Genomic DNA, 27,104 nt, shown 5'->3' with positions numbered 1-27,104 from the left:
TTTGATGTTTTGATTTTGGATCCCTGAATGTGATCAGTGGACTTACATTATGATTTTACAGATTGATCATTTGCCAAATACATCTCCTCCGCTGAATGGCTCCCTCAAAGAGAATTCACATGTGTCTTTCCCAGGGGGATTTTACAGTGGTCAGTCTTTCTCACAGCAAGAAATAAGGAAGGGATTGGGATAAGATTTCTGTAAATGAGAGATGAAGATAGCCTATCTAGAACTTCAGATATTGAGACGTAACAAGAGGGAAACTGGCCTAATTCTTGAGGAATTTTTGGTTGAATTCTTGCACGTGCCATTAGTCTGATTAATCTCATGATCTTTGGTGTCCTAGATGGTGAATATCCCGGATTAGTTTCTTTCCCTTCTCCAAAATAATTGTGACTCTTTGCTGTCATATGACTGAAAGAAAAACTCCAATCATTTTGATGAAACCTATTCAACTTTTACTCCTCTCTCATTCATCTATGTATCCCTAGCAAGAAGCATAGCCTGACTCAGAGTTGGCATACCGAATTGCAGTTGTTTACTTTGACTCCCTGAATTTCTTTTGATCTCTTCCAACTGATAACCCTTACCCCCCACCCCCCGCCAGTTCACATGTATTTCCTGTCACTCCGGGTTACATGCTAATATCCTACTAAATGAATAAGTCCTCTGCTCATCCTCTCTGAGCCATCCTTCCCATTGGTGAGTGGAAATTCATCCTCAGACACTGTTACAGCATTTTAGCCATCTCTGCCTTGTCCACATGTTGAGAACCTCTGCAGTTCTGGGCTTACATTTTCCTTCACCCCCAAACCCCAGGCCACATCCAGTTGCAATCTCTGTTGCTGATCCCATAAAGCAGCCCATTCACACTCGACTATTGCTCCATGTCTCTGAGGGTCAGATCTGAGTTTCCTAGTTAAGCTGCCCCTTTCTTTACCTCAGACCCCCAAATACTTCAAAAAGTCTTGCTGGTCTTTCAAACTATTTTTTTTTTCACCATTTGCCTACTTTTATATAGCTGCCCTCTTCCTGTCTCTTCTCCAAGTCAGTCTGTGTATAGTGCTGACAAATTAGACGTCAGAAAGCTCTGAAAATGATCTGTGCATATTCCATCTTTCCTAAATCAGAAATTCCTAAAGGAATCAAGCATGTTCTAGACTTCCCTTCTATTACTCTAGCAGAGGTGAGCACAACATGTACTTAGCTTTCTTGTATAGTTAGTAGGTAAGCATATAAGATTTAGAGAAAGGCAGGACCAAATCCAAGCCGTAGGCCTACCAATTACTAACCTGGAGCTTGGGTGACTTCCATAATTTCCATTGAACTCAGTTTCATCATCTGTAAGATGATGGGTGGTTATTGCTGTTTAAGATCATTAGGAAGATTTTATTTTGTTCTTTTAGTTGTGAAGTTTTTCAAATATTTGTAAACAGGAAGAGAACAGCCAGTGAACTACCAGTAATAAAAACTTTTACTATACTTATCTAACCTATTCTTTTTTCTTTTTCTTTTAAAGATTTATTTATTTGAAAGGCAGAGTTTATAGAGAGGCAGAGAGAGAGAGGTCTTCTACTGGTTCACTCCCCAAATAGCCACAGTGGTCAGAGCTGAGCCAATCTGAAGCCATGAGCCTGGAGCTTATTCCAGGTCTCCCACGTGAGTACAGGAGCCCAAGCACTTGGGCCATCTTCTGCTTTCCCAGGCCATAGCAGAGAGCTGGATCAGAAGTGGAACAGCTGGGACTCAAACCAGTGCCAAGATGGGATGCTGGTGCTGCAGACTGGGGCTTTAACCCACTGCACCATAGTGCTGACCACTCCTTTTTTTTTTTTTTTCTTTACTAAAATATTTTAAAACTATTCTCAGATGTCATGTCATTTCATCTATACATATGCATCACTTAAAAATAAAACTGCAGGAGAGGGTGTTTGGACTAGCAGTTGATACCTTTGTCCCACATTGGATGGCCTGAGTTCAATAACCCAGCTATGGCTCCTGACTCCAGATTCCTGCTAATTTAGAAGCCCAAGAGGCAGCAGTGGAGCTCAAGTAATTGAGTCCTTGCCACTCATATGAGAAACCTAGATTGAGTTCCTGTCTCCTGGCTTTGACCTGTTCTAGCTCCACCCGAGCTATTAAGGCATCTGGGGAGACAGGAGATTTCTCTTTCTCCTTTTCCTTCTCCAATAAGTACATAAATTAATTTTTAAAAATATATAACCGGGATTAGGCACTGTAGCAAAGTGGATTAAACTGCTGCCTGCAGCACTAGCATCCCATATTTGCACTGGTTCAGGTCCCAGCTGTTCCACTTCCCATCTAGCTTCCTGCTAATGTGCCTGGGAAATCAGGGGAAGATGGGCCAAATGGTTGGGTCCCTGCACCCATGTGGGAGACCTGGAAGAAGCTGCTGGCTCCTGGCTTCTGCCTGGCCCATCCCTGGCCATTGTGGCCATCTGGAGAGTGAATCAGAGGATGGAAGATCGATCTCTCTCTCTCTCTTTCTCTCTCTCTCTCTCTCTCACACACACACACACACACACATACTTTGCCTTCAAACAAATTTATATATATGAAAAAATGTATATGTGTTTGTGTGAAACTGTGGGGCCGGGGTTGCAGCACAATAGATTAAGCCTCTGAGTTGCCAGCATCCCATATGAGCACTGGTTCGAGTGCTGACTGCTCCACTTCTGATCCAGCTCCCTGCTAAGTGCCTGGGAAATAGCAGAAGATGGCCCAAGTGCTTGAGTCCCTGCTACCCATATGGGAGATCCACCTGGAGTGCTGGCTTCTGTCTTTAGCCTGGCCAAACCCTGGCTGTTGAGGGCATTTGAGTGAACCAGCAGATAGAAGATTTCTTTCTTGGTCTTGGTTTCATCTCCCTCTCTCTCCCTCTCTCCCTCTCTCTCCCTCCCTCTCCCCCCCACTGCCTTTCAAATAATTTAAAACATCTTTTTCAAAATTTATTTACTGCTTAAGAAAAATTAGATTAAGATATTCATTATACCTATTTTAAGTGAGATTGTTATATTTAATATATACAAAGATGTTTTAAAATGTTTTGTTATTTGGAATCTACCTGGGTAACTAAATGTTTCTGAGATTGTATTGAGTGATTATCCAGCGTGCTGGACATTTCCTATTAAAATACTGAGCAGTGACTTGAATTAAGTTTCCTTTTTGGGAGAAAGACTATTACTTAGTAACACCTAATATCCTATGACAATCAGAAAACACTGAGACCATAGAAGAGCAATCGTATTGGCTTTTTTGGATGTGGAAGAGGGCACTGATGCTTTGATACAGAATTATGGGATTCCATTCTTTAGATAACGTTGTCATGGCTCTATAAGACCCGTGTTGAAGCAAGCATGACTGTTCAGTTTAGTCAAAAGACTGTTCTATTTCTAGTTATTCTAGGCTGGTGTTCATTCAGGGAGATTTCAGTAAGGTCTAGTGCTCAAAGAAGTATTTACTAACCTCCTCATTTCTGATTTCTATTTAGAGGTGGAAGAGCATCTAGATTTTTTTCTAAGATTTATTTATTTATTTATTTATTTGAAAGAGTTACAGAGTGAAAGAGATCTTCTGTCTGCTGGTTCACTCCCCAGGTGGCTAGAGGCTAAAGCCAGGACTTTACCCTGGTCTCCCATGTGGGTGGCAGGGCCCAAGCACTTGGGCCATCTTCTGCTGCTTTTCCCAGACTATTAGCAGGAAGCTGGATTAGAAGTGGAGCAGCTGGGACATGAACTGATGCCCATATGGGATGCCGGCGCCACATTCAGCAGCTTTACCCATCATGCCACAACACCTGCCCCTAGATTATTTGAAATAGGAATACCGTTACTTGAGTAACACAGTATGAAAGCGGAGGAGAAAAGAAAGGTTTCCTTCCCACCCTCATTTCATGGCTGCACCTCTATAACAAAAGAATAACCCGAGGAAAGCACACAAGTTTATTTTATAGAAGTTTCATGTGACCTGGGAGCATTTATAAGGAAGTAAAGTCCTAAAGAAATGAGTAAATGTGTATTTTTTATTTGAGGTTTGGTAGTGAAGTAGAATAAAAAGGGTGTGATCGAAGGATAATGAACTGAGGGGATCTGGGAGCTGACCAAGGACTCTTTGTGCAGATTTTTTTGTGTCCCTGTGTCTTCAGAAATAAGGGTGTTCCTTTAACATGCTGCAGGGGAAGTTCAGAAAATCTCCTTGCTAGGTTTTAAGACTTGCTTCAGGGAAGAAGAGGGGAAGGCAAGAGGGGCCTTCGTGTGGCTGCTGTCTTCTCAAATGCCAAGGGGTAGACTGTCCTGAACTCCATCAAAAGCCAATGGAAATTAATATAAAAATCAGCTGTGTATTGCAAGTATTTCCCGGAAGTGCCAGAACCAGATGAGTTAGGATCCTGAATCATTGTAACACCTGTCATGTTGCTGAAAAGACTGTGGTACTTACGTAATGTGTAGCCGAGTATGTATGGTTTGTCTCTGCATCCTTGTGTGTAGAAAAACAAAGTGTGGATTCCTTGGATTTTTTTCTTAAATTAAGAAAGAACTCCATTGACTTCAAGTAAGAGTCCTTTCTAACCTCACTTTTTAAGATAATGTATTTTTAGTGAAATACTTGACATAAATGAATTTTGAGAGTCATTCTCTCCGTGCATTTTCTCCCCCCATCCCCTGCCCAGTCAGTGGGTTGCCATGGCAACGACTCCCAGCAGCCCTGTGAGGGGTTCCCCTGTGGCGAGCCACATGTCTGGTGCTGCAGGGAGGTTTGTGCTGACTCAGCCTTACCCAAGAGGAGTGCTGCCAGGCGGCTCCTGAATCTTAAATTAAACTAACTGGTGCAGAGTGCCTTGTTTTTCAAAGATGAAAATTTGGGACTGCTTTTCACCCACCCAAATCTGGTTTTCCTTCTCCCCTTTTGAATTTCTAGTTACTTTCTTGTTATACCTACTAAATAGTAGCATTGTAACAGAAATTGAAGAAAACCCCTTGGGGCCAGTGTTGTGGCATAGCAAGTTAAGCCTCCTTGTGCAACACCAGCATCCATATGGGATGCTGGTTGGAGACCAGTGGCCACTCCACTTCCAATCCAGCTCCCTGCTAATGAGCCTGGAAAAGCAGCAGAGGATGGCCCAAGTCCTTGGACCCCTGCATCCACCTGGGAGATGCGGAAGGAGCTCCTGGTTCCTGACTTCACCTGGCCCAGCCCCGGCCTTGTGGCCATTTGGGGGACTGAACCAGTGGATGGAAGATTCTGTGTGTGTGTGTATGTGTGTGTCCCTCTCTCTGTAACTTTGCCTTTCAATTAAATAGAAAATCAATCTTAAAAAAAAAAAAAAAAAAAGAAAATCCCTGAGACTGAGAGGGAGGGACACTGAGCTCTGAAGTAACCTGTTGTGCAGACTACCCTCTGACTTAACGCTGAAGCCTACTTGAGTGTGGAGGACAGTCTCCATGTTAGGTCAATCTTGTGTAGGACATATGTAAAATGTCCCTTAAATTCAATATGTGTGCACTTTAAGTTGACTATCATGTTCTCTCTAGCTAGAAAATTCCTGCGTCACATGGGAGATCCATCTGTAGCTTACAAACCTCGCAACCATGAGCTTCCACTGAGCACCTTGTTGAAAAGAGAGATGCCTAAACTTACCCCACTCTCTGGCCCAGATCTCAGCTGAGGGGCTCAGCAGTGGTTCTATTTTATAAGGTCAGAGAACTACCTGTTTCGACAGTTTCCTGGGTTTTTCTCAGCATTTAACTGCTCAGTATGCCAAGATGCCATATTTGGATATATCCCGTTCTGAGCCCTACTGTAGCCAGCCGGGCAATAAATCTAAGCCTGACCGATAATCTAAGGAGGTTAGGCCTAGGAACCATGGTTTCAGCTCCCTAAAGAGAACCTCTTATCTTTAAGACTCTGCCAAGAGAGAGCTGTGGCTGGATGAACGGGCTGAGTATACCTGACCCTAGCCCTGGCTGATCCGCTCACCTTTAGGGTTCTGCCAGCTCATCTGCATATGCAGGTATTTACTGTGATGTAAATGGATACTGTGACACAGGGGACTATGAAATGTTTCTGCCACGTTAAGGGGGTTTTGTGATAATAGGAGAAATCAAAAAATAGCTTTTTAAACAGAGAGGCTTGACATAAGTTCCATGATGTGGTGAAATTATGCTGATTAATTTATCTGAAGAGATGGGCCTGTCATCTTTTAAACCTGTTTTAGCTATAAATCTAAATAAAAGCTGTTGGATAACCAATGTCTGAGGTCTACAAATGTTAATGATAAAAATTCTAACTGAGGGGCTGGCGCTGTGGCACAGTGGGTTAACACCCTGGCCTAAAGTGCTGGCATCCCATATAGGCACTGGTTCAAGACCCAGGTGCTCCACTTCCAACCCAGCTCTCTGCTGTGGCCTGGGAAATCAGTAGAAGATGGCCCAAGTTCTTGGGCCCCTGTACCCACATGGGAGAGCTGGAAGAAGCTCCTGGCTCCTGGCTTCAGCGGTGCAGCTCTGGCCATTGCAGCCAATTGGGGAGTGAACCATTGGATGGAAGACCTCTCTCTGTGTAACTCTGAATTTCAAATAAATAAATAAATCTTTTTTTAAAAAAAGGAAAAACAAAAATTCTAACTGAATGTGGGTGATCCTGTGCCTGGCTGGGAGACTGCCTGCCTAGCCCATGCAGGAGGTTAAGAGAGCATGGCACACCATGCCTCTCAGGAAAGACCCTGGTTGGAGGCTCAGCACACTGAGACTTACGCATGGCAGGACTGCTGGCAGGCAGCAGGGGCCCCAGGCACATTTCTCCCACCCCCACTTCCTGCTGAGGGCCTTCTAATTGTTAACTAGATAAACAGCTCCAGGGTGTGGCCCAGACCCATAAAACCACCAGGAAGGCTACTTGGGCTGACTGGAGAAACATAGCAGCTTTATCCTATAGAATTAGTGTTGCTACCCTGAGCTAGCTACTCTCCTTTGCCTGCCCTATAAAAGCGTGTGCCTAACTGCTAATAAACGGACATGTTCACTGAAACTGTCTCTGGTGCTTCTTGTGAAAGAATGCCATCACCCTACCATCCCGAAAGTGTGGGCCTTGCAAGACAAGCCGACAACTAAAGCAGTCTCTCGGAGCACTTGGTGCTGTCACTGTCTTACTACTCTTCCTGTTTGACAATACACTGGGAAAAGTGATCAACTCTTTTCCATTTTCTTCAGTTTGATAAAGTGTCTAAAAGATAATGTACACATAGTGATGTGTTTTTCTGTTGCTGCTTATGGAATTTGTTGATGTTGAATACACATCAAGAGGAAACTATCCCACTTCTTTCAGCTAAAGGGAGCACTGTATTTGGAAAACATTGTATGTGTCTGATGCTTTTAGGCTTCAAATTGCATTTATGTGGCATTGTTTGGGGCCTTGTTGGAAAAGTATGGTATAATGCTTGAAAATTGACATGGTGATTGAATAAGACATAGTGAGCTGGATTAATAAGAAACCTGATGGTATTTATAACCTAGGAAATAGAAGAAAATAAGAAATCTGAAAAGTTACTTATAGCACTATGAACACAGTTGGACAAAACTGGCTTTGAACCTTGCTGTGTCATTTATAGTCTAGGTGACCTTTGGCAAATTAGCAAATGTATCAGCCCTCTTTCCTACATTGGGAATGCAGAGATGATAATTCTTACCTGAAAAGCAGGAAAGGAGGAGAAAATTTATTGAAACATTTTTGCATAGTTTCTGCAATTTAGCAGGTTTCCAATAAATTATTAATACAATCTCCAAATTTTCCAAGTGTGCTACACTCTTTAATGTGGCAGAATTTGCTTTCTTTGCTGAGCTTTATTCTGCTGAGCTGACCTCCATTCTTTCACAATGGAAAGAAACAATAAAAAGAAGTTATAGAAGGCTACTAACTCACTTGTTAGCATTTAGGCAAATAAAGTCAGAGCAAGGAAGATGCCAGGTTATTGGAAATGTCAACTAAAACAAGGCTTTGGAGTTATGCAGTAGAAGGTATAGCTTATCCACAGGTATGAGGTGGCTTGAAAGTCTGTCACATTCAGTGCAGTTTGCAGGCATTCATTGGTTTTTTATTTTTATTTATTTTTATTTTTTATTTTTTGACAGGCAGAGTGGACAGTGAGAGAGAGAGACAGAGAGAAAGGTCTTCCTTTTTGCCATTGGTTCACCCTCCAATGGCCGCTGTGGCCGGCGCACTGCGGCCGGCGCACCGCGCTGATCCGATGGCAGGAGCCAGGTGCTTCTCCTGGTCTCCCATGGGGTGCAGGGCCCAAGCACTTGGGCCATCCTCCACTGCACTCCCTGGCTACAGCAGAGAGCTGGCCTGGAAGAGGGGCAACCAGGACAGAATCCGGTGCCCCGACCGGGACTAGAACCTGGTGTGCCAGCGCCGCAATGCGGAGGACTAGCCTAGTGAGCCGCAGTGCCGGCCATCGTTGGTTTTTCTGATGACTTGCTAGAGTAGATGGGTGACTGTGGCTGCTGGTATCTGGTATTCTGGTAGTTCTTATCTCTCTGAATTATAACTCATTATGTGTATGCTTGCCTGCAAAACAAATTTAGTATAGTGTGTTTCCTTTGTCTCACAAGACTAACAAATTCATATTCAATCAATGTTCAAATAAATGGGATATAATAATGTCATATTAAAAGCTAACAAAAAAATAAACCAGAAAAAGAAAGCTGCTGCTTTCAAAAAGTGATAAAATAGGTCTATGACTTAGTCCCTTGGTAGGATATTAATAAGAGAACCATGTTTTTGAGATCATGGTAAGCCAATGGTAATGAGTTTGTTTCTTTATGTAAAATACACTTAACAAAATTTACTGTATTCATCTCTTTTTTTTAAAGATTTATTTACTTATTTGAAAGGCAGAGTTACAGAGAGGCAGAGGCAGAGAGACAGAGAGGTCTTCCATCCACTGGTTCACTCCCCAGATAGCTGCAACAGCTAGAGCTGTGCTGGTCCAAAGCCAGGAGTCAGGAGCCTCTTCCCAGTCTCCCACACAGGTGCACAGGCCCAAGGACGTGGGCCATCCTCTACTGCTTTTCCAGGTCATAGCAGAGAGCTGGATGGCAGTTAGAACAGCCGGAACTTGAACCGGCAGCCATATGCGATGCCAGCGCTGCAGCAGTGACCCTACCCACTAGGCCACAGCGCCAGCCCCTGTGTTCATCATTTTTAAGTGTGTCACTCAGTATTGCATACATTAAATTGGCCAACTATCACCACCATTCATCTCCAGAATTCTTTTATCTGCTCAAACTGACACTACAGAAAAAGGTTTTGATTCCACAATTTACTGGCATTCAATTGTATGGTTACCTTGCTGGCCTGTATATCATGAGACTACCACTTGACCCAGTGGTGGGAATTCTTTGCACCTGCAAATGTGTCCGGGACTCCTCAATCTGAGTATCTCAGAGAAGAGGACCCTACAGGGCGGGAATGATGCTAGAATGACTCCCATTGGAGGAATGTGTAGATTTTGGCCTTTTCTTTTTTGATGCTACCATGGAGGAAATTGCTTCTTTTACCAATTCTCCTTATTTTCTCAAGGTAGTTAAAATTTAGAAGAAAATGGTGGTTTTGTCAGTAGTCTAATGTTAAAACTTCATGGTAACTAAATCAGGGAAACAAAATCATGGTTTTTCTTTTTCCCTTAAGACAAATTAGACCCCTAGGTACAAGATATTTTATTTATTTATTTAAAAGTAACAACCCCATTTTACAAATAAGAAATCTGCAATTCATAGAGGATCAGTAATTGGTCCAAGGAATCAGAAGTGTTCAGTGCCACAGCTCGGGTTTGAGCTTAATTCTGATCCTTTAGTCCTTGCTCTTGCTACTCTGCTTCAGTTATGTGTTGATTCTGATTCTCTGTTCATCGCACAATTGCTGTGGTTGTTCATCAGTTGTGACAGAGGCATATTTGACCACAATAGAGCCCTCTTGTCATTAATCACCTACGTGTCTAAGCAACTGAATCTACAGCTCATGGCCGTGAAGGCTGTTTTTCTCTTAAGGTTGAATAGGTCAGACAAGTTTTGAACCTGGAAGTCTTTTTATATTAATCCTACACCAAAGCCTTTCTGAACATCATTCTTTTATCAGCCCTCAGGGGCCAAGGGTTGTATTAAACATGAGCCTCACTTCTTGGCATGCTACCATCATTCATCTGCTTGGGGTCTCTGTGTTTCCTTTGTTCCTCTTTATTCCAGCTCTTTCCACTCTCTGTAAGTAACTGTTTTGATATGTTAATTTGTCTCTTTGCAATATGTGCTTCCAAAATACGTATGAAAGGCTTTTGGTGTAGTACTTACCTTCTTTAAGTGATGCTACATTTTTGTGTAGATCCCATCCTCTTTCTCCCCCTTTTCATTCAGTACTGTTTTAAAAATCTTTCTATATACCGCTACTTCTACTTACTGGGGTCCATGCACCACATCTCATCCACCCTGTCTCCTGATGGCAGACAGCAAGATCACCTCGAAGTCACCTCTGAGACCTCAGGTGACATTGTAATAAACATCCTCCATTGTCCTCTTGAAGCCTTGAGAGAGAGTTATTTTCCCTCTGCTAGTCCAACCCTCAGTTCTTGCAACAACCAGGGCTAAATCGGACCAAAACCAGAAACCAGGAACTCCATCCATATCTCCCACATGAGTAGCAGGGAGGGACCCAGGTACTTGAGACATCACCTGCTGCCTCCCAGGGTGAGAATAGCAGGAAACTGGAATAGCAAATGGATATAAGATTGGAACACAGGCACTCTGATGTGGGATGCAGGAGCCCCAAGTGGGAACTAAGCTGCCACACCAAACACCCACAACCCCCAAGAATCTTTATGTTATGTTTTTGTTTTATGTATAGTTTGGTTTGGTGATGAGAGTTCTCTCTTCATTAGTAGATACACTTTGGTATTTTCTCTCTTCTTGTTTCTTTATATTTACTGTGTAGTCCTTTTTCTAACTTCATAGGTATGATGTTTAATTTTAAAGGTTTCTAGCTTTCTGATGAATTATTCAGCTTGTAGATAGCCTTTCAAGTTATGCTTTAGCTGCATATTTTTGTTCAATTATAAATACTTTTTTTCTTAATTTCCTTTTTAAATCTTGGTTTTATACTAATACTGATTTATTTCTAGATACATGGATTTTTTAAGTTATCTTTTTATTGTTAAAGTTTTTTGGTTTTATTACACTACACTCCAAGAAGATAGCTTATGTGATATTGATTCTTTAAATGTTATTGAAGTTTGTTTTATAGCCCAATACACAGTCTGTTTCTGTAATTGTTCTGTGTGTGGTTTCCCAAAAATATATATTTTCTGTCTCAGTTATAAAATTCTCTTATATCTCTACTGCCTTGCGCTTACTGTCTTATTAAAGTCTTCTGTTTTGAAAAACCTTTCTCTGCCTTGTTTTTTCCTGAGGGGATGTGTTAAAATTTTTATTTCCTGTTGTTCTCTTAGATGTGATCTCATTTCTTAACTAACTTACCTTGTAAGTCCAGTTAACAAAGCAGACAAAAGCGTAAGTGCTGTGGTTAGATTTGGGAGAAGAGGTTTTCAACTGAGCTCAAGGCCCCATGCTGGGGAGCTCCAAGGCACCCATGCAGGACCTCTACATGGGATGTTATTTCTGTACATACCCAAGCAACTCATCTTTTAGCCTTTCAGTCTTATGTTTTTTCCAGCAAGTAATGTTTATTTATCTGAATGGCAGAATGGAGGAGGGGGAGAGCAAGGGAATCACAGAGAGAGAGAGAGATTGCTCTTCCATCTTGTAGTTAACTCCCCAAATGCCTGCAACAGCCAGGGCTGGATCAGGCCAAGCCAGGAGCCAAGAACTCCATCCAGGTCTCTTACATGGGTAGCAGGGGCCCAAGCACTTAGGCCATCATGTGCTGCCCTCCCAGTCACATTAGCAGGAGGTTGGATTGGAAGCTGAATAGTTGGAACTGAAACTGGTGCTCTAGTACACATGCCAGTATCACAAACAGTGGTTAATTTGGTGCACCACAATGTCTGCCCTCAGTCTTATTTTTTTACTACCCACCCCCACCCCCCGCCCAAATCTCTCATCTGCAGCTGGCAGGCTCTCCCACGTCCTTCTCACTCCACCTGTTCATGTAATTTTCCTCTTGCTGTTCTCTTACCACAATACCTCTGCACTTCAATTCTGCACCATATTCAATACTGCCTTCAAATTCCACTTCTCCCAAGAAATCTTTTATAGTCTTTCATTCTACTGCATTTTGCTATATCTATTCTATATTATTAATGACAAACTATCAGTGAAGGTTCATTAAGATTCTCTTCAAAATCCTTGTAAAGAAAACAGATTTAATCTTTCTGAAATAAGCAACCATTGATTTTTAATTATTTTCATATACATTTATGCATAAAATTATTTTTATGAGTTTTCATTTACCTGTTCACTAATAAAACGGTATTTGTTATATCTGTAAAAGTGACACAACAGGTGAGACAGCTTCACTGCCCTCCCCATCTACCTTAAGACTGTTTAAGTTAAGCTTTCCATTTGCAAGATTCCCCCCTGAGTACAGAGAACATAATTGAGAGTTCCAAGGAGGTCACGATCCACTAGCATGTGTTTAGCTAATGAGATAGTTGCTTCACACCACAGAAACAGTCATCAAGCCTTTGGGCCCTAGCAGCACACCTGGCCTGAGCTGGTACCATGTGGGTAAAGGACCTGCATAAACAGTGCAGTCCTCTCATTCATCTGCTGGTGTGGTTTTGTTGCACAGAACCAACGTAAGTGAAATATAACTGACTAGGGCCGGCGCCGTGGCTCACTTGGTTAATCCTCTGCCTACGGCACTGGAATCCCATATATGCGCCGGGTTCTAGTCCCGGTTACTCCTCTTACAGTCCAACTCTCTGCTGTGGCCCGGGAGGGCAGTGGAGGATGGCCTAAGTGCTTGGGCTCCTGTTCCCGCATGGGAGACCAGGAGAAGCACCTGGCTCCTGGCTTCAGATTGGCACAGTGCCAGCAGTAGTGGCCATTTTGGGGAGATGAACCAACAGAAGGAAAACCTTTCTCTCTTTCTCTCTCTCTCACTGTGTATATCTCTACCTGTCAAATTAAAAATTAAAAGAAATGTAACTGGCTCAATCCCAAAATAGGTCATTTAGATCATAACATAATGGTAAAATAATTTAAAAAAATTTATCAAGTATTTAACATATATTTTATATTTATATTTAACATATGTTTTATATTTTCCCAACATCCATGGGATGGATATTGTCACCTTTGTATAGTTTAAAGAAACGCAATTATTCAGAATTGACTGTTGATTTTCTTTCCTACTGAACCATAAGTAGAGAAACTGTGATTTTTTTTTTCAGCATTTTATCTCAAAGACCAAACCCTGCTTGATGCATAGCTGGTGCCTTGTAAACATTCTTTGTTTTGGGAGATGTAGGGAGGGTAGGGGCCGTGGTTTCCACCAAATTGTTTTGACTCTCTTAGGTAAGAAAATCTTCCATAGAAAATCTGGGCCTGTGTGATTCAGAATAATGACAGGATTTTTGGGTGAGCTACACTTTCTTGGTGGAAATAAAATAAGTTTTAACTATAACCTATACATAAGGCCATGCTGACCTATTTCATTCTCTAGTGGAATCACTGTAGAGAAATCACAGTAAGGAGCAGGAAATACTGATATCTCTGTAATACAGATTGAATTGCTCCATTTAGTTATTTTAACCTTTCTTTTTAAATAGAAAAAATCAAGCAAAGATATGCAGACCTGCCTGGAGAACTGCATATTATTGAACTTGAAAAGGATAAGAATGGACTGGGACTCAGCCTTGCTGGTAATAAAGACAGGTCTCGCATGAGCATATTCGTGGTGGGAATTAACCCAGAAGGACCTGCTGCAACTGATGGACGGATGCGCATTGGAGATGAACTGTTAGAGGTGAGAGGCCTATGGGTTAATTTCTCTTTGAGTAAAGAGAAAGAAGGGGGCAGGGCACAATGTATGAAAAGATGAAGTAAAGAGGGAAAACTATTCACAAATGGTATTTTCTTCAACTGTTTAAACCCTTTTTCCATAGCAAGAACAGAAATCAGTGCTGTTAGGAAATGGTGCCATCTTATCTAAAAGCGCCATCTCAAGCTTCCAACACCATCCTAGGCTCTGGCCCAGCTGAACTTAGGCTCTGGCCCAGCTTCCACTCTGTACACTAAGTTCTGCCTCCCCAGGACCGAGCCTGGCTTACCAGGAGTCAAGTGACCAAATGGCCCAACCACAAGTATTAGTTCCACACACACACACACACACACACAAACACCCACTTACCTACTCCCTACAAGGCTCTAACGGGACCTGTTTCCCACGTGTGCACGTGCGTATACACACACACACACACACACACACCTACCTGCTCTTGACCCCTCTCTTCCACCCTTTCCCTCGAGCCTGTCGGGTTTCCGCCACCTGACAACAAACCTTTCCGTTAACTCCCGTGTTTGGTGTGTTTTGTGGTGGCCTTTCAAGTGCTGCTGTCTGTTGGCTACTTAGCAATCTCCCAAAATGTTTGGAGAGCCCTTATGGAAAATCTCATGGGAACACATTAAAAGTATAGGGCTTATTTTTATTATCAATTCAAAAAGGTTCAAGACTGATATGATTTGAATATTAGTCTAATATTCTTATTTATAAAAATTTTCTCTGCATTTTAAATGAGCATAACTATTACTATAGTTTTTGCTGTTTAGTTTTTTGGCAAGTTTGGAGCCAATGAAAGCCTGGGAACTTGTTGTCAGGAATGGTTAATGTCTATCAAGTTGGTGATACAGATTAAAGCCACGTAAGTTCCTATTTTAGGAATAGTATGGAAGCTAAAGGGAGGACTGATCCTCTGAGAATTTCTCTTTAGATTTCATTAATAAAAAAGATCATTCTAAACTTGAAGTCAAGGCTTCTATTCTGGGTTTAGTTTAGTGTGAGATTTATAGGTTTGTTCATATACTCATTCATTTAGCTCTTTTTTCAGATGTATTTGTTGTGAAAGGAAGAAAGAGAGCAAGTGAGCACTCTTCCATACACTGATTTGCTCTCCAAATTTCCATAACACGTCAGGCCAAACTGGGAGCCCAGAACTCAATGTAGGTCTCCCATTTGGGTGGCAGAGACCCAAGGACTTAGGCCATCATCTGCTATATCCTAGGTACATTATTAGAAACTCAAATCTGCACTCTGGAATGAGATGCAGGCATCCCAAGATTCTGATTAACCCACTATGTCACAAGGCCCACCCTGAATCAACTGTTTTTGGTTTTAGTTTTTTAGTGTATCTGTTAGGAAGAGACACACACAAAAAGAAATGAATACATCAAGTACCTAAAGTAAATATGTAATAATAATGGTAACAGCTAATATATGGTATAATGGTGTGTATTAACCAATATAATTCATTGCTTCAAGTTTATTTTCTTTGGCTGATAATTACAGACGTCCTTGGAGACAAGACTAAAGTGATAGAGGTAATAAAAATGTTGATTGTAAGAGCCAATTTACTGAGCTATTACTAGCACTGTACCTATGTACTGTACACATTTGCATTCAATGTTCTTTAGAGCCTCATATGGGAAATACTGTTATTATCTCCAAGCTATGGAAAACAAAATGAGATAAGTGACATGCCTAAAATTACAGAACTCAATATCTAAGGGTAGATAAGATCCCCGGCTTGCCAGGATGCCAGACCCATGGTGACGTGTACTCTGTTCCTCATGCACTTCTTTAACAAGCCCCATTTGTTTAGATCCATGAGATTCCTGATTGAGAATGGTCTAGATTTTGGAGAATCGTGGATATTAAGTTACTCTGTTGAGTTATACATACCTAAACACAGAATCCCTATTGTGCGTGATATATGGAAATGCTAGAAAAGTTGTAATTTGGAACATGAAGATTCTAGTTCTGTCCTTTCTACCTTATTAAGACTCAATATGGAATGTCCTATGGGGTCTAGGCTAACAGGAGCACTGATACTTCATTTCTCTGTGTGACATTTTATGAGATACTGGTGAAAAATGAGCTGTGGCTGCAGAGTCTGAAGAGAGTGTTTTGCAGACAAAACACAAAACTTAACACTGTGCAGGGGGCTATGAGCACTGGACCTGGAAAACTTCCCTGAACTTATCCCAGTTCTTTTGGGTAGTAGTTGCATGTCAGAAGGGGCTTAGCATAGTACATGCATTAGAGATAATTTTTCCTCTCTTAACACGGTCAACACCAACTGACACAAGATGTGCGAGGCAAGCAAATTCTCAAGTGAATGTCCTAAAATTCATTTTTTTTTTTTTTGACAGGCAGAGTGGACAGTGAGAGACAGAGACAGAGAGAAAGGTCTTCCTTTTCCATTGGTTTAACCCCCAGTGGCCGCTGCGGCTAGCATGCTGTGGTCAGCACACCGCGCTGATCCGAAGCCAGGAGCCAGGTGCTTCTCCTGGTCTCCCATGTGGGTGCAGGGCCCAAGGACCTGGCCATCCTCCACTGTCTTCCCGGGCCACAGTAGAGAGCTGGCCTGGAAGAGGAGCAACCGGGACAGAATCCGGCACCTCGTCCGGGACTAGAACCTGGTGTGCCGGTGCCACAGGCGGAGGATTAGCCTAGTGAGCCATGGCACCAGCCTAAAATTCATTTCAATTCTGAGACCATCTCCTTAGAGATAGTGTCAGATCCCACAGGTTAAGGGTTCAGTCCCATGAGACTGCCTTCCTGCCACTTCAGATGCCAATCACAAGTCCCAGGATATGATCTGTACTTCTGATCTGACTGGCTATAAATTACAGGTTCCCATGACCCCTGCTCTAATTCAGTTGATTTGCCTGAGCAGTTCACAGTACTCAGAGAAACACTTTACTTTTGTGTACCTACTTATTATTAGAACATTACAAAGGATGCAGAAGAATATCCTAATAGATAAGATATACAGGGCAGGATGTGAGAACTAGACATGGACTGTCCATGCCATCTCTGTTTACGCTGCCTTCCAGGCACCTCCACGTGTTTAGCAGTCCAGAAACTGAACAGACACCATAGTTCAGAGAGATTTTTATGAGGCCTGAAACACAAAAGTATGACTGATTACTAACTCAGTCTCCAGGAGATGGAGCTGAAAATTCCAGACTTCTGTGGATTAAGCTGCAGGCTGCAATACCAGCATCCCATCGGGCACTCATTTCATTCTTGGCTGTTCTGCTTCCAATCCAGGTTCTTGCTAATGCTCCTGGGAAAGCAGCAGAAAATGGCCCAAATACTTGGGCCCCTGCCACACCCTGTGTGAGACCCACATGGAGTTCCATGCTCCTAGCTTTGGCCTGGCCCAGTCCTCGCCATTGCAGCTGTTTGGGGAGTGAACCAGTTGCTGGTTCTCTCTGTCTCTCCTTCTTTCTGTAACTCTACCTTTCAAATAAATAAAAAATCTTTTTCAAAAAATGACAACATAAAATGTTGAAACACAGATTCTGCTGTCACTTTTATCTTGGCTAGTCATTTATCTTCCATAAGCCTCAGCTATGTGCTTTTCAAGTGGAAATAATTAATTCAGCAAATATATTAATGTTCATCTGTTCTATGGCAGAACTGTATGAACAAGTTGTGGATTCCCCATTGGCTAACAAAATACATAGTACTTGTTCTAAACAAAATACATAGTACTTGCTTACAGTATAGTGGTTGTGCAGCATCAACGTGGTAGAGTGTTTTGGAAATTAATGAAAGAAAAAATGTCATGTTTTGCCATAATACCTAGCACATAGTAATACCTGAATACATTTCAGCTGATATGTTTCATAAAATAGTATTTTGTGTGGCTTTTTGTATTGCAGCTCTTTTTGGTTTGTTACTACATATACACTTTTGACTCTGAATGCATATCCGAAAAGTGAAGTCACTTTATTCCTTAATAGCTCCAGGCGGCATCCTGAAGAGCTGGAAGGAAGCACATTCAGACTCTTAATAGTTTCAACCCATCTTCTCCTGTGATTTTTTTTTTTTTTTTTTGCCTTAGATCAGAAATGACAAGAGAATAAATTCATGCGGGAAACATTTCCCTGGCTTCTTTTTATAGCACACACAAAAAAATTCAGTAATTTCTCTATCATATGTGAAGAATTTGTATATAGTATATCAAATGCAATGTGCTTTTAAGTTGAGATTAGGAAATGGATTTAACAGTGAGTACTAGGAAAGCTAAAAATCAGTATTTGCAATAGCTGTTCTTCGGATAGTGGAAGAGGTAAATTTTGGAAATCCTGTATTATGCAGGAAACATTTGCAAATGAGCTTTTGGACTAACTGTAATTCTAGGTGACAGCAAATCATCTGTATCTACTTTATACACAAGATGTGTTTATATTAGTGATCTCTATCCTCAACTGAAGCAGAATTATCCATGTCTTGATTACTTTTACAAGCCACCATTTGCTAGGATTATTTTTCACTGTTACTTTGCTCACAGCCTCCTTTTGCTTTTGGTGATCTTATTCATTTAAAACCCTTAAAATATACAAGAAAGAGAAAAGAGAGAGGTCAGATATGTGCCGTGGCTTCTTTTAAGTCAGAAACACTGCTTCTCTACAAGAACCCTGTCTGGGACTGGTTTTTGACAGAACCTCCGCAAGCAGTTTTGCTGCTATGCGATTGTGTTGTTACGATGGCAGAGCAGTCAGCGAGTCGATCGCTGGCCCGGTTCCTGTATAAAAGAAGTTTTACATTAAGCCCCCAAAGACAATGTGATTAGATCTCAGCTTCTGTACCTTTCACTTTGATGCTGACATGGAGGTTCCCGAATTTATTTCAAAAGGCATTAGCATATAATTACCATGTAGACTGGAATGAGAGTTGCACTAGAGTATTGGCTTTCCCGAAGCAATTAGTCACAGAAAAAGTGGAGGCCTGGGCACAGTGCTGTCAGCTGAATACAGGATTTATTTATAATCCTCCCTACAGCGCAAGTGTGGGAAGAGAGAGTTAATAGTGCTGTGCAGGGAATTGGAGTGATTTGTCAGGTTACTGATGCAGCCAGAAGGAACAGAGTGGGTGGCACAGGGAGTGTACAATTGACTGGACTAGCATGGGGAGCTGTGTCTTGTCTGGCTCCTGGGCACTTCGGGTTGGAGAAAGTAGGTGGTACCTGCAGTAACTAAAAAGGAAAAAAAAAAAAGCAAAGGATTGTAAAATTACAAGAAAATTATTTTCCTGCAGTTTTATTAATAGAGATGTTTTCCTAATAACTAAAAATGCAAGAATTGATTCATCAAATTTTGATTGTGACAGTGGTTTCACAGGTGTCAAAACATATCAACTTTTTAAATATGTGATTTTCTAAATGTCAGTTATATTTCAATAATGCTATGGAAAATGGAATAATCAAAACTGACAAAAATAAATATTATAAGATCTTGAATATGACTTTCCCAAATGCAAAGCCAAAGTCACCCCCATTCTGTGACTATTAAAATAATCTGCAACCCAGTTCACAGTGCTAAAAGTCACCAGGAGAATGTCTGAGTGGGCAGCAGCAAGCACAAGGCACAGTCCCCGGTCCTTACAGCATTGTAACCAAGGGCTATGTGAATCTTGCTAACCATGATCCCTGAGTAATGATTTGTGTTGTATCTAGATTGGTTTACATAGACTTGCTCATTAAGAGGAAAACAGGACAGGGGTTCTGGGAATTGTATTGGGAATTGAGTCTATGCCAAGTATTTCGTATTTGCCAAGCAATCCTGAATTCTTTACATGAAATTTCTCTCTCAACTTTTTTTGAAAATATGTATTTATTTAAGAGGCAAAGTTACAGACAGAAAGGTCTTTTATCTGCTGGTTCACTCCCCCAAGTGGCTACAACAGGTGGAACTGGGCCGATCAGGAGCCAGGAGCTTCTTCCAGGTCTCCCACATGGGTGTAGGGGCCAAAGCACTTGGGCCATCTTCACTTCTTTCCTAGGCCATTGGTAGAGAGCTGGATCTGAAGAGGAGCACCCGGGATATGAACCAGCAACCATATGGGATGCAGGCGCCGCAGATGGCAGCTTAACCTACTGCACCACAGGCCGGCCCTTCTCTCTCAAACTTTAAAAGGGTTATGTGAAACAAGTATCATTTAATATTCGTTTTACAGATAAGGAAGCTAGGACTGGAAAAGGCAGGATCAACATGTAAACACTAGCCTGTCCGACTTTCAAGGCTATAGTTCTTCACATCTCTCACTCCAAAAAGAAACCCCATGACTGTTAGTAGTACTTTCAATTTCCCCGTCTTCGAACTCATAGAAATCACTGTTGCATTTTCTGTCTCATGGATTTGCCTATTTTCAACATTCCACATAAATGGAATGCTGCAGAATGGCCTTTTGTGTCTGGGTTCTCTCACTTAACAGCACGTTTTCAAGGTCCGTCCATATTCTATTCCTTTTTATGGGTAAATAATTCATTGAGTGAATCTGTATCATATTTTATTTAACTGTTCATCTGTTGATGGATAAGAATGATGACTTAAGCATTAAAATTATGAGTTCAATAGGAGAGGGAGGAGGAAGAGGGCTGGGAGAGTGGGTGGGAGGATGGGTACAGTAGGAAGAGTCACCGTGTTCCTAAAGTTGTAATTATGAAATGTATGAAATTTGTATTCCTTAAATAAAAGGTCTATCAGAAAAATATTTTAAAAATTGTAAGTTCAGGCCAGCGCCGCGGCTCATTAGGCTAATCCTCCGCCTTACGGCGCCAGCACACCGGGTTCTAGTCCCAGTCGGGGCACCGGATTCTGTCCCGGTTGCCCCTCTTCCAGGCCAGCTCTCTGCTGTGGCCAGGGAGTGCAGTGGAGGATGATCCAAGTGCTTGGGCCCTGCACCCCATGGGAGACCAGGATAAAGCACCTGGCTCCTGCCTTTGGATCAGTGCGGTGCGCCAGCCTCAGTGGCCATTGGAGGGTGAACCAACGGCAAAAGGAAGACCTTTCTCTCTGTTTCTCTCTCTCACTGTCCACTCTGCCTGTCCAAAAAAAAAAAAAAAAAAATTGTAAGTTCAACATTCCACAGTTATAATTGATAATGCCAAAATTCTGGAAGCATGAACAGGAAAGGCATAGAAATAATATGTAGGCTGGCGCCGCGGTTCAATAGGCTAATCCTCCGCCTGCGGCTCCAGCACACCGGGTTCTAGTCCTGGTCGGGGCACCGGATTCTGTCCTGGTTGCTCTTCTTCCAGTCCAGCTCTCTGCTGTGGCCCGGGAGGGCAGTGGAGGATGGCCCAAGTGCTTGGGCCCTGCACCCACATGGGAGACCAGGAGAAGCACCTGGCTCCTGGCTTCAGATCAGCGCAGTGCACCCGCCGCAGCACGCTGGCCGCAGCGGCCATTGGAGGGTGAACCAATGGCAAAGGAAGACCTTTCTCTCTGTCTCTCTCTCACTGCCCACTCTGCCCGTCAAAAAAAAAAAATTTTTTTTAAAGAAATAATATGTAAATTCTTTGCTAGCACTTCATGGCGGTGTGATTGTTTTCTAAGACCTTTCTAACTTTGACTATAAAATAAATGAATATAGTTCATTCGTTTGTTCATTCGTTCTTGCTGTCTTTTCTTTCCAAGAGTTATAGAGAGAGGCGGAGAGAGAGAGAGAGTGGGAGAGAGAGACAGAAGGAGGGACAGGTGCAAGAGAGAGGTCTTCCATCCACTGGCTCACTCTCCAGATTTGCCACAATGGCCACGGCCAGGCCAGGCCGGAGCCAGGAGCTTCTTCCATGTCTCCCATGTGGAGAGCAACAGACTATGCACCTGGGCCATCCTCTGCTGCTTTTCTGAGGCCATTAGCAGGGAGCTGGATCAGAAGTGGAGCTGCCAGGACTCGAACTAGTGCCCATGCGGGATGCCAAAGCTGCAGGCAATGGCTTTACCCACTATGCCCCTGTTTTCATTAAAAAAGTTAACGCATGAAGCATTAGTTTAAAATATACTTACTTAGTACTGGACCAGTAATGACTCTGAACATTAATAATTAAATTTCTTATCATTTTGGAGTTTTGGTGAATGTAGATTAATGCAGTTAATCCAATGCTGCTTTAAAATATCTGAAATACATGTAAGTAATTGCCTGCAATGCCAGCATCTCATATGGGTGCCCATTCGAGTCCCAGCTGCTCTGCTTCCAGTCCAGCTCCCTACTAATGTGCCTGAGAAAGCAGCAGCAGATGGACCAAGTACTTGGGCCGCTGCACCCACATGGGAGACCCGAATGAAGTTCCAGGCGCCTGGCTTTGGCCTGACCCATCCCCAGACATTGTGGCCATTTGGGGAGTGAACCAGCTGATGGAAGATCTCTCTCTCTCTCTCTATCCCTTTGTCTCTTCTTCTCTCTGTGTAACTCTGCCTTTTAAGTAAATAAATAAATCTTTAAAAAAAAAAAAACCTCAATTAGTTTTTTCACTATGTAATTCCATGTTATTCCCTATCTTCTTATATTTTAATGCCACTTTGAATTTGCTGAAAGAATAATGTAACTGGTAAAATAATTATACCTGTCTTTTAAGAATCAAAGAAGCAAAATAACTTTTTTTTTTTTTGGCTGATCTTACACAGTAAGAGAGCTTCTCTGAACTTTAATTAAACAACATTCCCCTTCATTTTCCATCCTAGAGTTAAGGTTTTTTTCTCAGGCTGCCGAAGCTATTCTGTAAAACCTCGTTCACACTGGGTGACCTCATTCAGCATGTGAGCTCTGTTGCTTCCATTGTGTTTCTGACTCTTGCTTGTTAGGGGGAAGTTCTGAATTATTTAGTTGTACTTCATTGTCTTTACATTGCTGAAGAATGTAGGCCAAATATCTGCATTCATACTCTCATCTTGGAGGAGTGACAGTTAATTTTTTTTTACTGCAGTGCTCATTACTGCTCTCACAAAAGCTTACTGCAGGATCTCTCCAGGGAACTAAATTATCTTAAAATCCCAGAGAGGAAGTGCCATGAAAACAGAAAGTAAAAATGAAGATAATTGAAGAAGCTGAGGTTACTGAGGAACTATACATAAGTTGCACTGGGCAGAAGCAGGCCTCTGGGAAGGCCTGGTGTCTGCCATTGTCTCTCCAGATCCCCTTTCTCTGCTTCCAGCAGTTCTTGCCTGACTGCCACAACCCCTGGGGCAGTTCTGCAGCCTCTGACCCTGCAGTGCCTTGCCCACTGCCTTCCAAACCCTTTCATATACTGGAAATGCAGCCTGGAAAAGGATGCTCTTTGGGTTACTAAGAAGGGTTTTCTTAAGTCAGCCTCGACACATAATTTATTTCTGGATTTTGCTTTATTTGCACAACAGAAATGTCTCTCCCATTAACAACATATAAAAGACTCTACCACCGCCGCTACCCCATGAAGCTAGGAAACACTGAAGTTATCAGGCCTTAGCCAACTTTTTGGGTACACTTTTTTTTTCTAGTTGAAGAAAGCTGTTCACATATATGCAGAGGGACTTCAAAAAGTTTATGGACAGATGAAATTAAAAGATAAGTTTATTTTGGTGCAAAAAATAATTTAAAGCTCTATGTAGCTTTTTCATAACACATATTTTCCATGAACTTTTTGAAGATCCTTCTTACCATACATATGCAAATAAGGAAATTTTAAAATAGTGCTATTCTTTGTGAGGCAGTTTTATTGATTTGAGAGGTAAAGATAGAGACAGAGGGACAGATAGACGGAGACCTCCCATCTGCTGGTTCCCTCCCCAGATTCCTGGGTGACAAAACCTCAGTATAGATTTTCTGTGTGGGTGGCAGGGACCCAAGTGCTTGATCCATCACCTGCAACCTCCCAGGATGTATATTGGTAGGAAGCCGTAATTGGAAGCACTGCTGGACTCAAATGCAGGCACTCCCATATGGGATGCGGGCATCCCAAGTGGTATCTTAAGCTCTGTGCCAAATGCCTACCCCAAGGCACTTTTTTTAAAGTTGACACTTGCATTGGATTTTTCTTTTCCCTTTACTACTGTATATAGACCAGAATGAGAATTGAGTGCTGGGAGATTTTCTTTTGCATGGGAGTGAGGTCTGAGGAATGGGATGGGTGATTATGATGAGTATTGAGAGAAGTAGGAAGGAGGAAGGAGGTGGTGCGTGGTGCAACAGGTTAAGCAGCCACCTGCAAAGCCAGCATCCCACATGGGAGCCAGTTCAAGTCCTGGTTGTTCTACTTCCCATCTAGATCCCTATTAATATGCAAGTTGGCCCAAGTGTTTGGGTCCATGCATCCATGTAGGGGACCCAGATGGAGTTCTGAGCGCCTTGCTTTGGCCTGGCCCAGCCCTGGCCTTTGGCCATGACCTTACTTTCCCTTTTCTATAACTCTGCCTTTCAAATAAATGAAGGGAGGGAGGGAAGAAAAAAAGAAGGGAGGGAAGGAGGGAAAGAGAAAAAAAGAAAGTAAGTAGGAGGAGTCCCATTCTTGTTACTCATTCCAGAGACCTTGTACCTACTAGAAGCTTTGGAGTCAGGAAAGTTGAGTTTGATTCTGGCCCTGCCACTAACCTTACCTAGAACCCTTTTATGAATCACTGAGTTTATGAGACTCAGTTTCCTCAGTAGGAAAGTCCAGGAGCAGCTCATCTGTCATATTGAGTAGGGTGGGAGAACTGGCCTTGATAGGAGATATGCTATTAAAGCTGTTAAGTGTATATGATGTAATTCTGATTCACTAATAGGATTGATGATAAACAAAGAAAATAGAGAAACGAGTTGGAAGGAGCGGAGTTAGGGACTTTGGTATGTAGAAGGAACAAGTGAAATATTTTGAAGGCAAGAGAAAAAATTCTAGTAACAGAAAATTGGGGTGGAGTTCTAATCAAAGCAGGCCTTTATGTGAAAAGAGCAAACATTAAGGTGAAGTTACTGGTTTGGAAGAAATTTTGATGAAGCATATACTGGTGTTCTTGGAAGAAGGAATTATAGGTCACTATTCACTCATGTCCTGTTGCTTATGTGGTTAACAATATCATTAATACTAATTAGTATCTGTATTAATACCTATAATGCATCAATCTCCTAAGAAAACCTAAACCCTCTGCAATTTTACAGTAGGAGGTGAAATATATTCTGCCTTCATTTACTCGTGTCTTCCTATGCCATGAAGATACGACAAAATCATCTGGAGACACCTACCTCGTTTTTTCAAGAGAGCCAACCTAATACTCTCAGAGTACCTTCCACGGAACACTACAAGTCAAAGCAACACATAAACATTTTTCTGTTCACTCTCTTGAAGTCAATGTTTTTCCTGTGTCAGGGTTTAGAATTCACAACAGTATCTTACTCTTTTCCCAATATATCAGATTTAGAAAGATGTGAACTATATATTACTATCACTCTGCCTTTAGAAGGTATTTCACTTTAATTTGTTTTGTTTGAGAGCAGATCTCTCATGCCCAGCCTTCTAAATGATTGTGACCCTGTGGGAACACCGTCCTACATAAGGAACAAAGTACCCTGAGGTTGTGGGAGACCTTGCTTCAGCACTACGTCCACTGAACTTAGTCCTTGACACCTGCTCTCTGCCAAGGTTTCAGGACTTGCTGCTTGATGTATAGCATTTTGCCTTCTTTGAGAACAAAACCAATGTGAGTGTACATTCAGAAATTTTTGTTCATTATCGTGAAGTTGTGTTTTCACATGAGTTTTTGTCCTCTTCCCCGTTCCATTCCTAACTGTGAGACCCCTTTCCTCCATTCAGTTCTCCCAGCTACAAAAACAGAAGCAGTGGTTTGGAAAGCATCTTTTTTATGAGGGCTAGGGCCTCAAGATTTCTGGAAAGGAAAGCAATTCCACAAAGATGGAAATCTTTGAACAATTCCTGGCTGCCTCTGTTACCTGTTATTCTATTCTGTTTCCTTCACCAGCCCCAAAAGACACTGAAGAACCGTGGTTCCTAGAAAGAGGCCATTAGTCTCATACCTGCATATCTTTTCATATGCTTTTCCCAAGTCCTGTGCCCTTCCTTCACTCTCTTCCCTCATGCCTGCTAAGCTTCTGTTTACACCTCTTTTTAAGACCAACTTACTACCTCCAAGAAGTGATGATTACTTCTTGCTTTGTGTCTACATCCATCCTATGGCAGTGCAATTATGTGCTTCCAAGATTTGTGTCCCTTGAGAGTAACAGGTGCTTGAGGGCAAGGACCATATCTGACTTAATAAAGTAATTCCTACAACGTAGCTTTCAGAGAATCCAGTATCTAAAACGTACTAAATGTTCAGTATCTGATAGCTATGGTGATATTGGTAATGAAGATTCCTATATCCTTGTCACTTGTGCTGTGATTGTTGAATAAGTGAATAAATGGATGAGCATATCACTTATCCAGTACTCTTTTGTTAGACTGATTCTTGGTCTGGGACTTTTACTTTGTAACTCTATAAATTAGAAAAATATTTCATAGGATCAAAAATGAATTATTTGCCATGGCTTTTTTTTTTCCCCAACCAGATGAATCTGTTTTTTTGTTGCTAATGACACAATACCACAGACTAAGTTTGAAAGAAAATAGGCTTATCTGGGTCATGGTTCTAGAGGCCCAAGGTTAAGGTGCCTCATCTGGTGATGGCCTTCTTGCTGGCTGCACAGGACATCACACAGCAAGAAACAGGGAGCACTCATGAGCATCTCTTCTGATCTCTTTCCCTCGTGGGAGCTCCGCCGATGACTTTGTCTAATCCTAGTCCTCTCCCAAAGCCCCACCTCTAGGTAACATAGTTGTGTTAAGTCTCCACCCTCACTCCCTCACAATGGGGATTTAACTCCAGCATGGGTTTCAGAGGGGACAAACCATTTTCATATCATAACACCCCTCGGCAAATATTTTCTAATTATTAACAAAACAAAATTGGACTCAAGATTTGGCAATAAATTCTGGCTGTAGCTCTATCAGTCAAATTCCCCCATTTCTCCTGTATAATTAGATAAGTATGCATGCCTTTACTGATTCATGTAACATAAGGAATGTATTTAAGGCACATGTATCTTATGTGTATCCTATG

The 27,104-nt window shown here is 42.0% G+C and overlaps 1 protein-coding gene across 10 annotated transcripts in view; it reads left to right on the top strand.

Moving 5' to 3' along the window:
- The window catches only part of PATJ (PATJ crumbs cell polarity complex component), a 438,074-nt gene that overhangs the window by 253,430 nt on the left and 157,540 nt on the right, over window positions 1-27,104 (top strand). For all 10 annotated transcript variants that reach the window (XM_070078398.1, XM_070078393.1, XM_070078397.1 and 7 more), the window contains exon 28: window positions 13,799-13,995. In XM_070078398.1, the coding sequence (XP_069934499.1) occupies window positions 13,799-13,995 (197 nt within the window). The remainder of the gene's footprint in view (window positions 1-13,798; window positions 13,996-27,104) is intronic.

The sequence above is a fragment of the Oryctolagus cuniculus genome, chromosome 7, assembly GCF_964237555.1.
Source record: "Oryctolagus cuniculus chromosome 7, mOryCun1.1, whole genome shotgun sequence".
Classification (NCBI taxonomy): domain Eukaryota; kingdom Metazoa; phylum Chordata; class Mammalia; order Lagomorpha; family Leporidae; genus Oryctolagus; species Oryctolagus cuniculus.
This window is presented reverse-complemented; position numbering and strand designations above follow the sequence as displayed.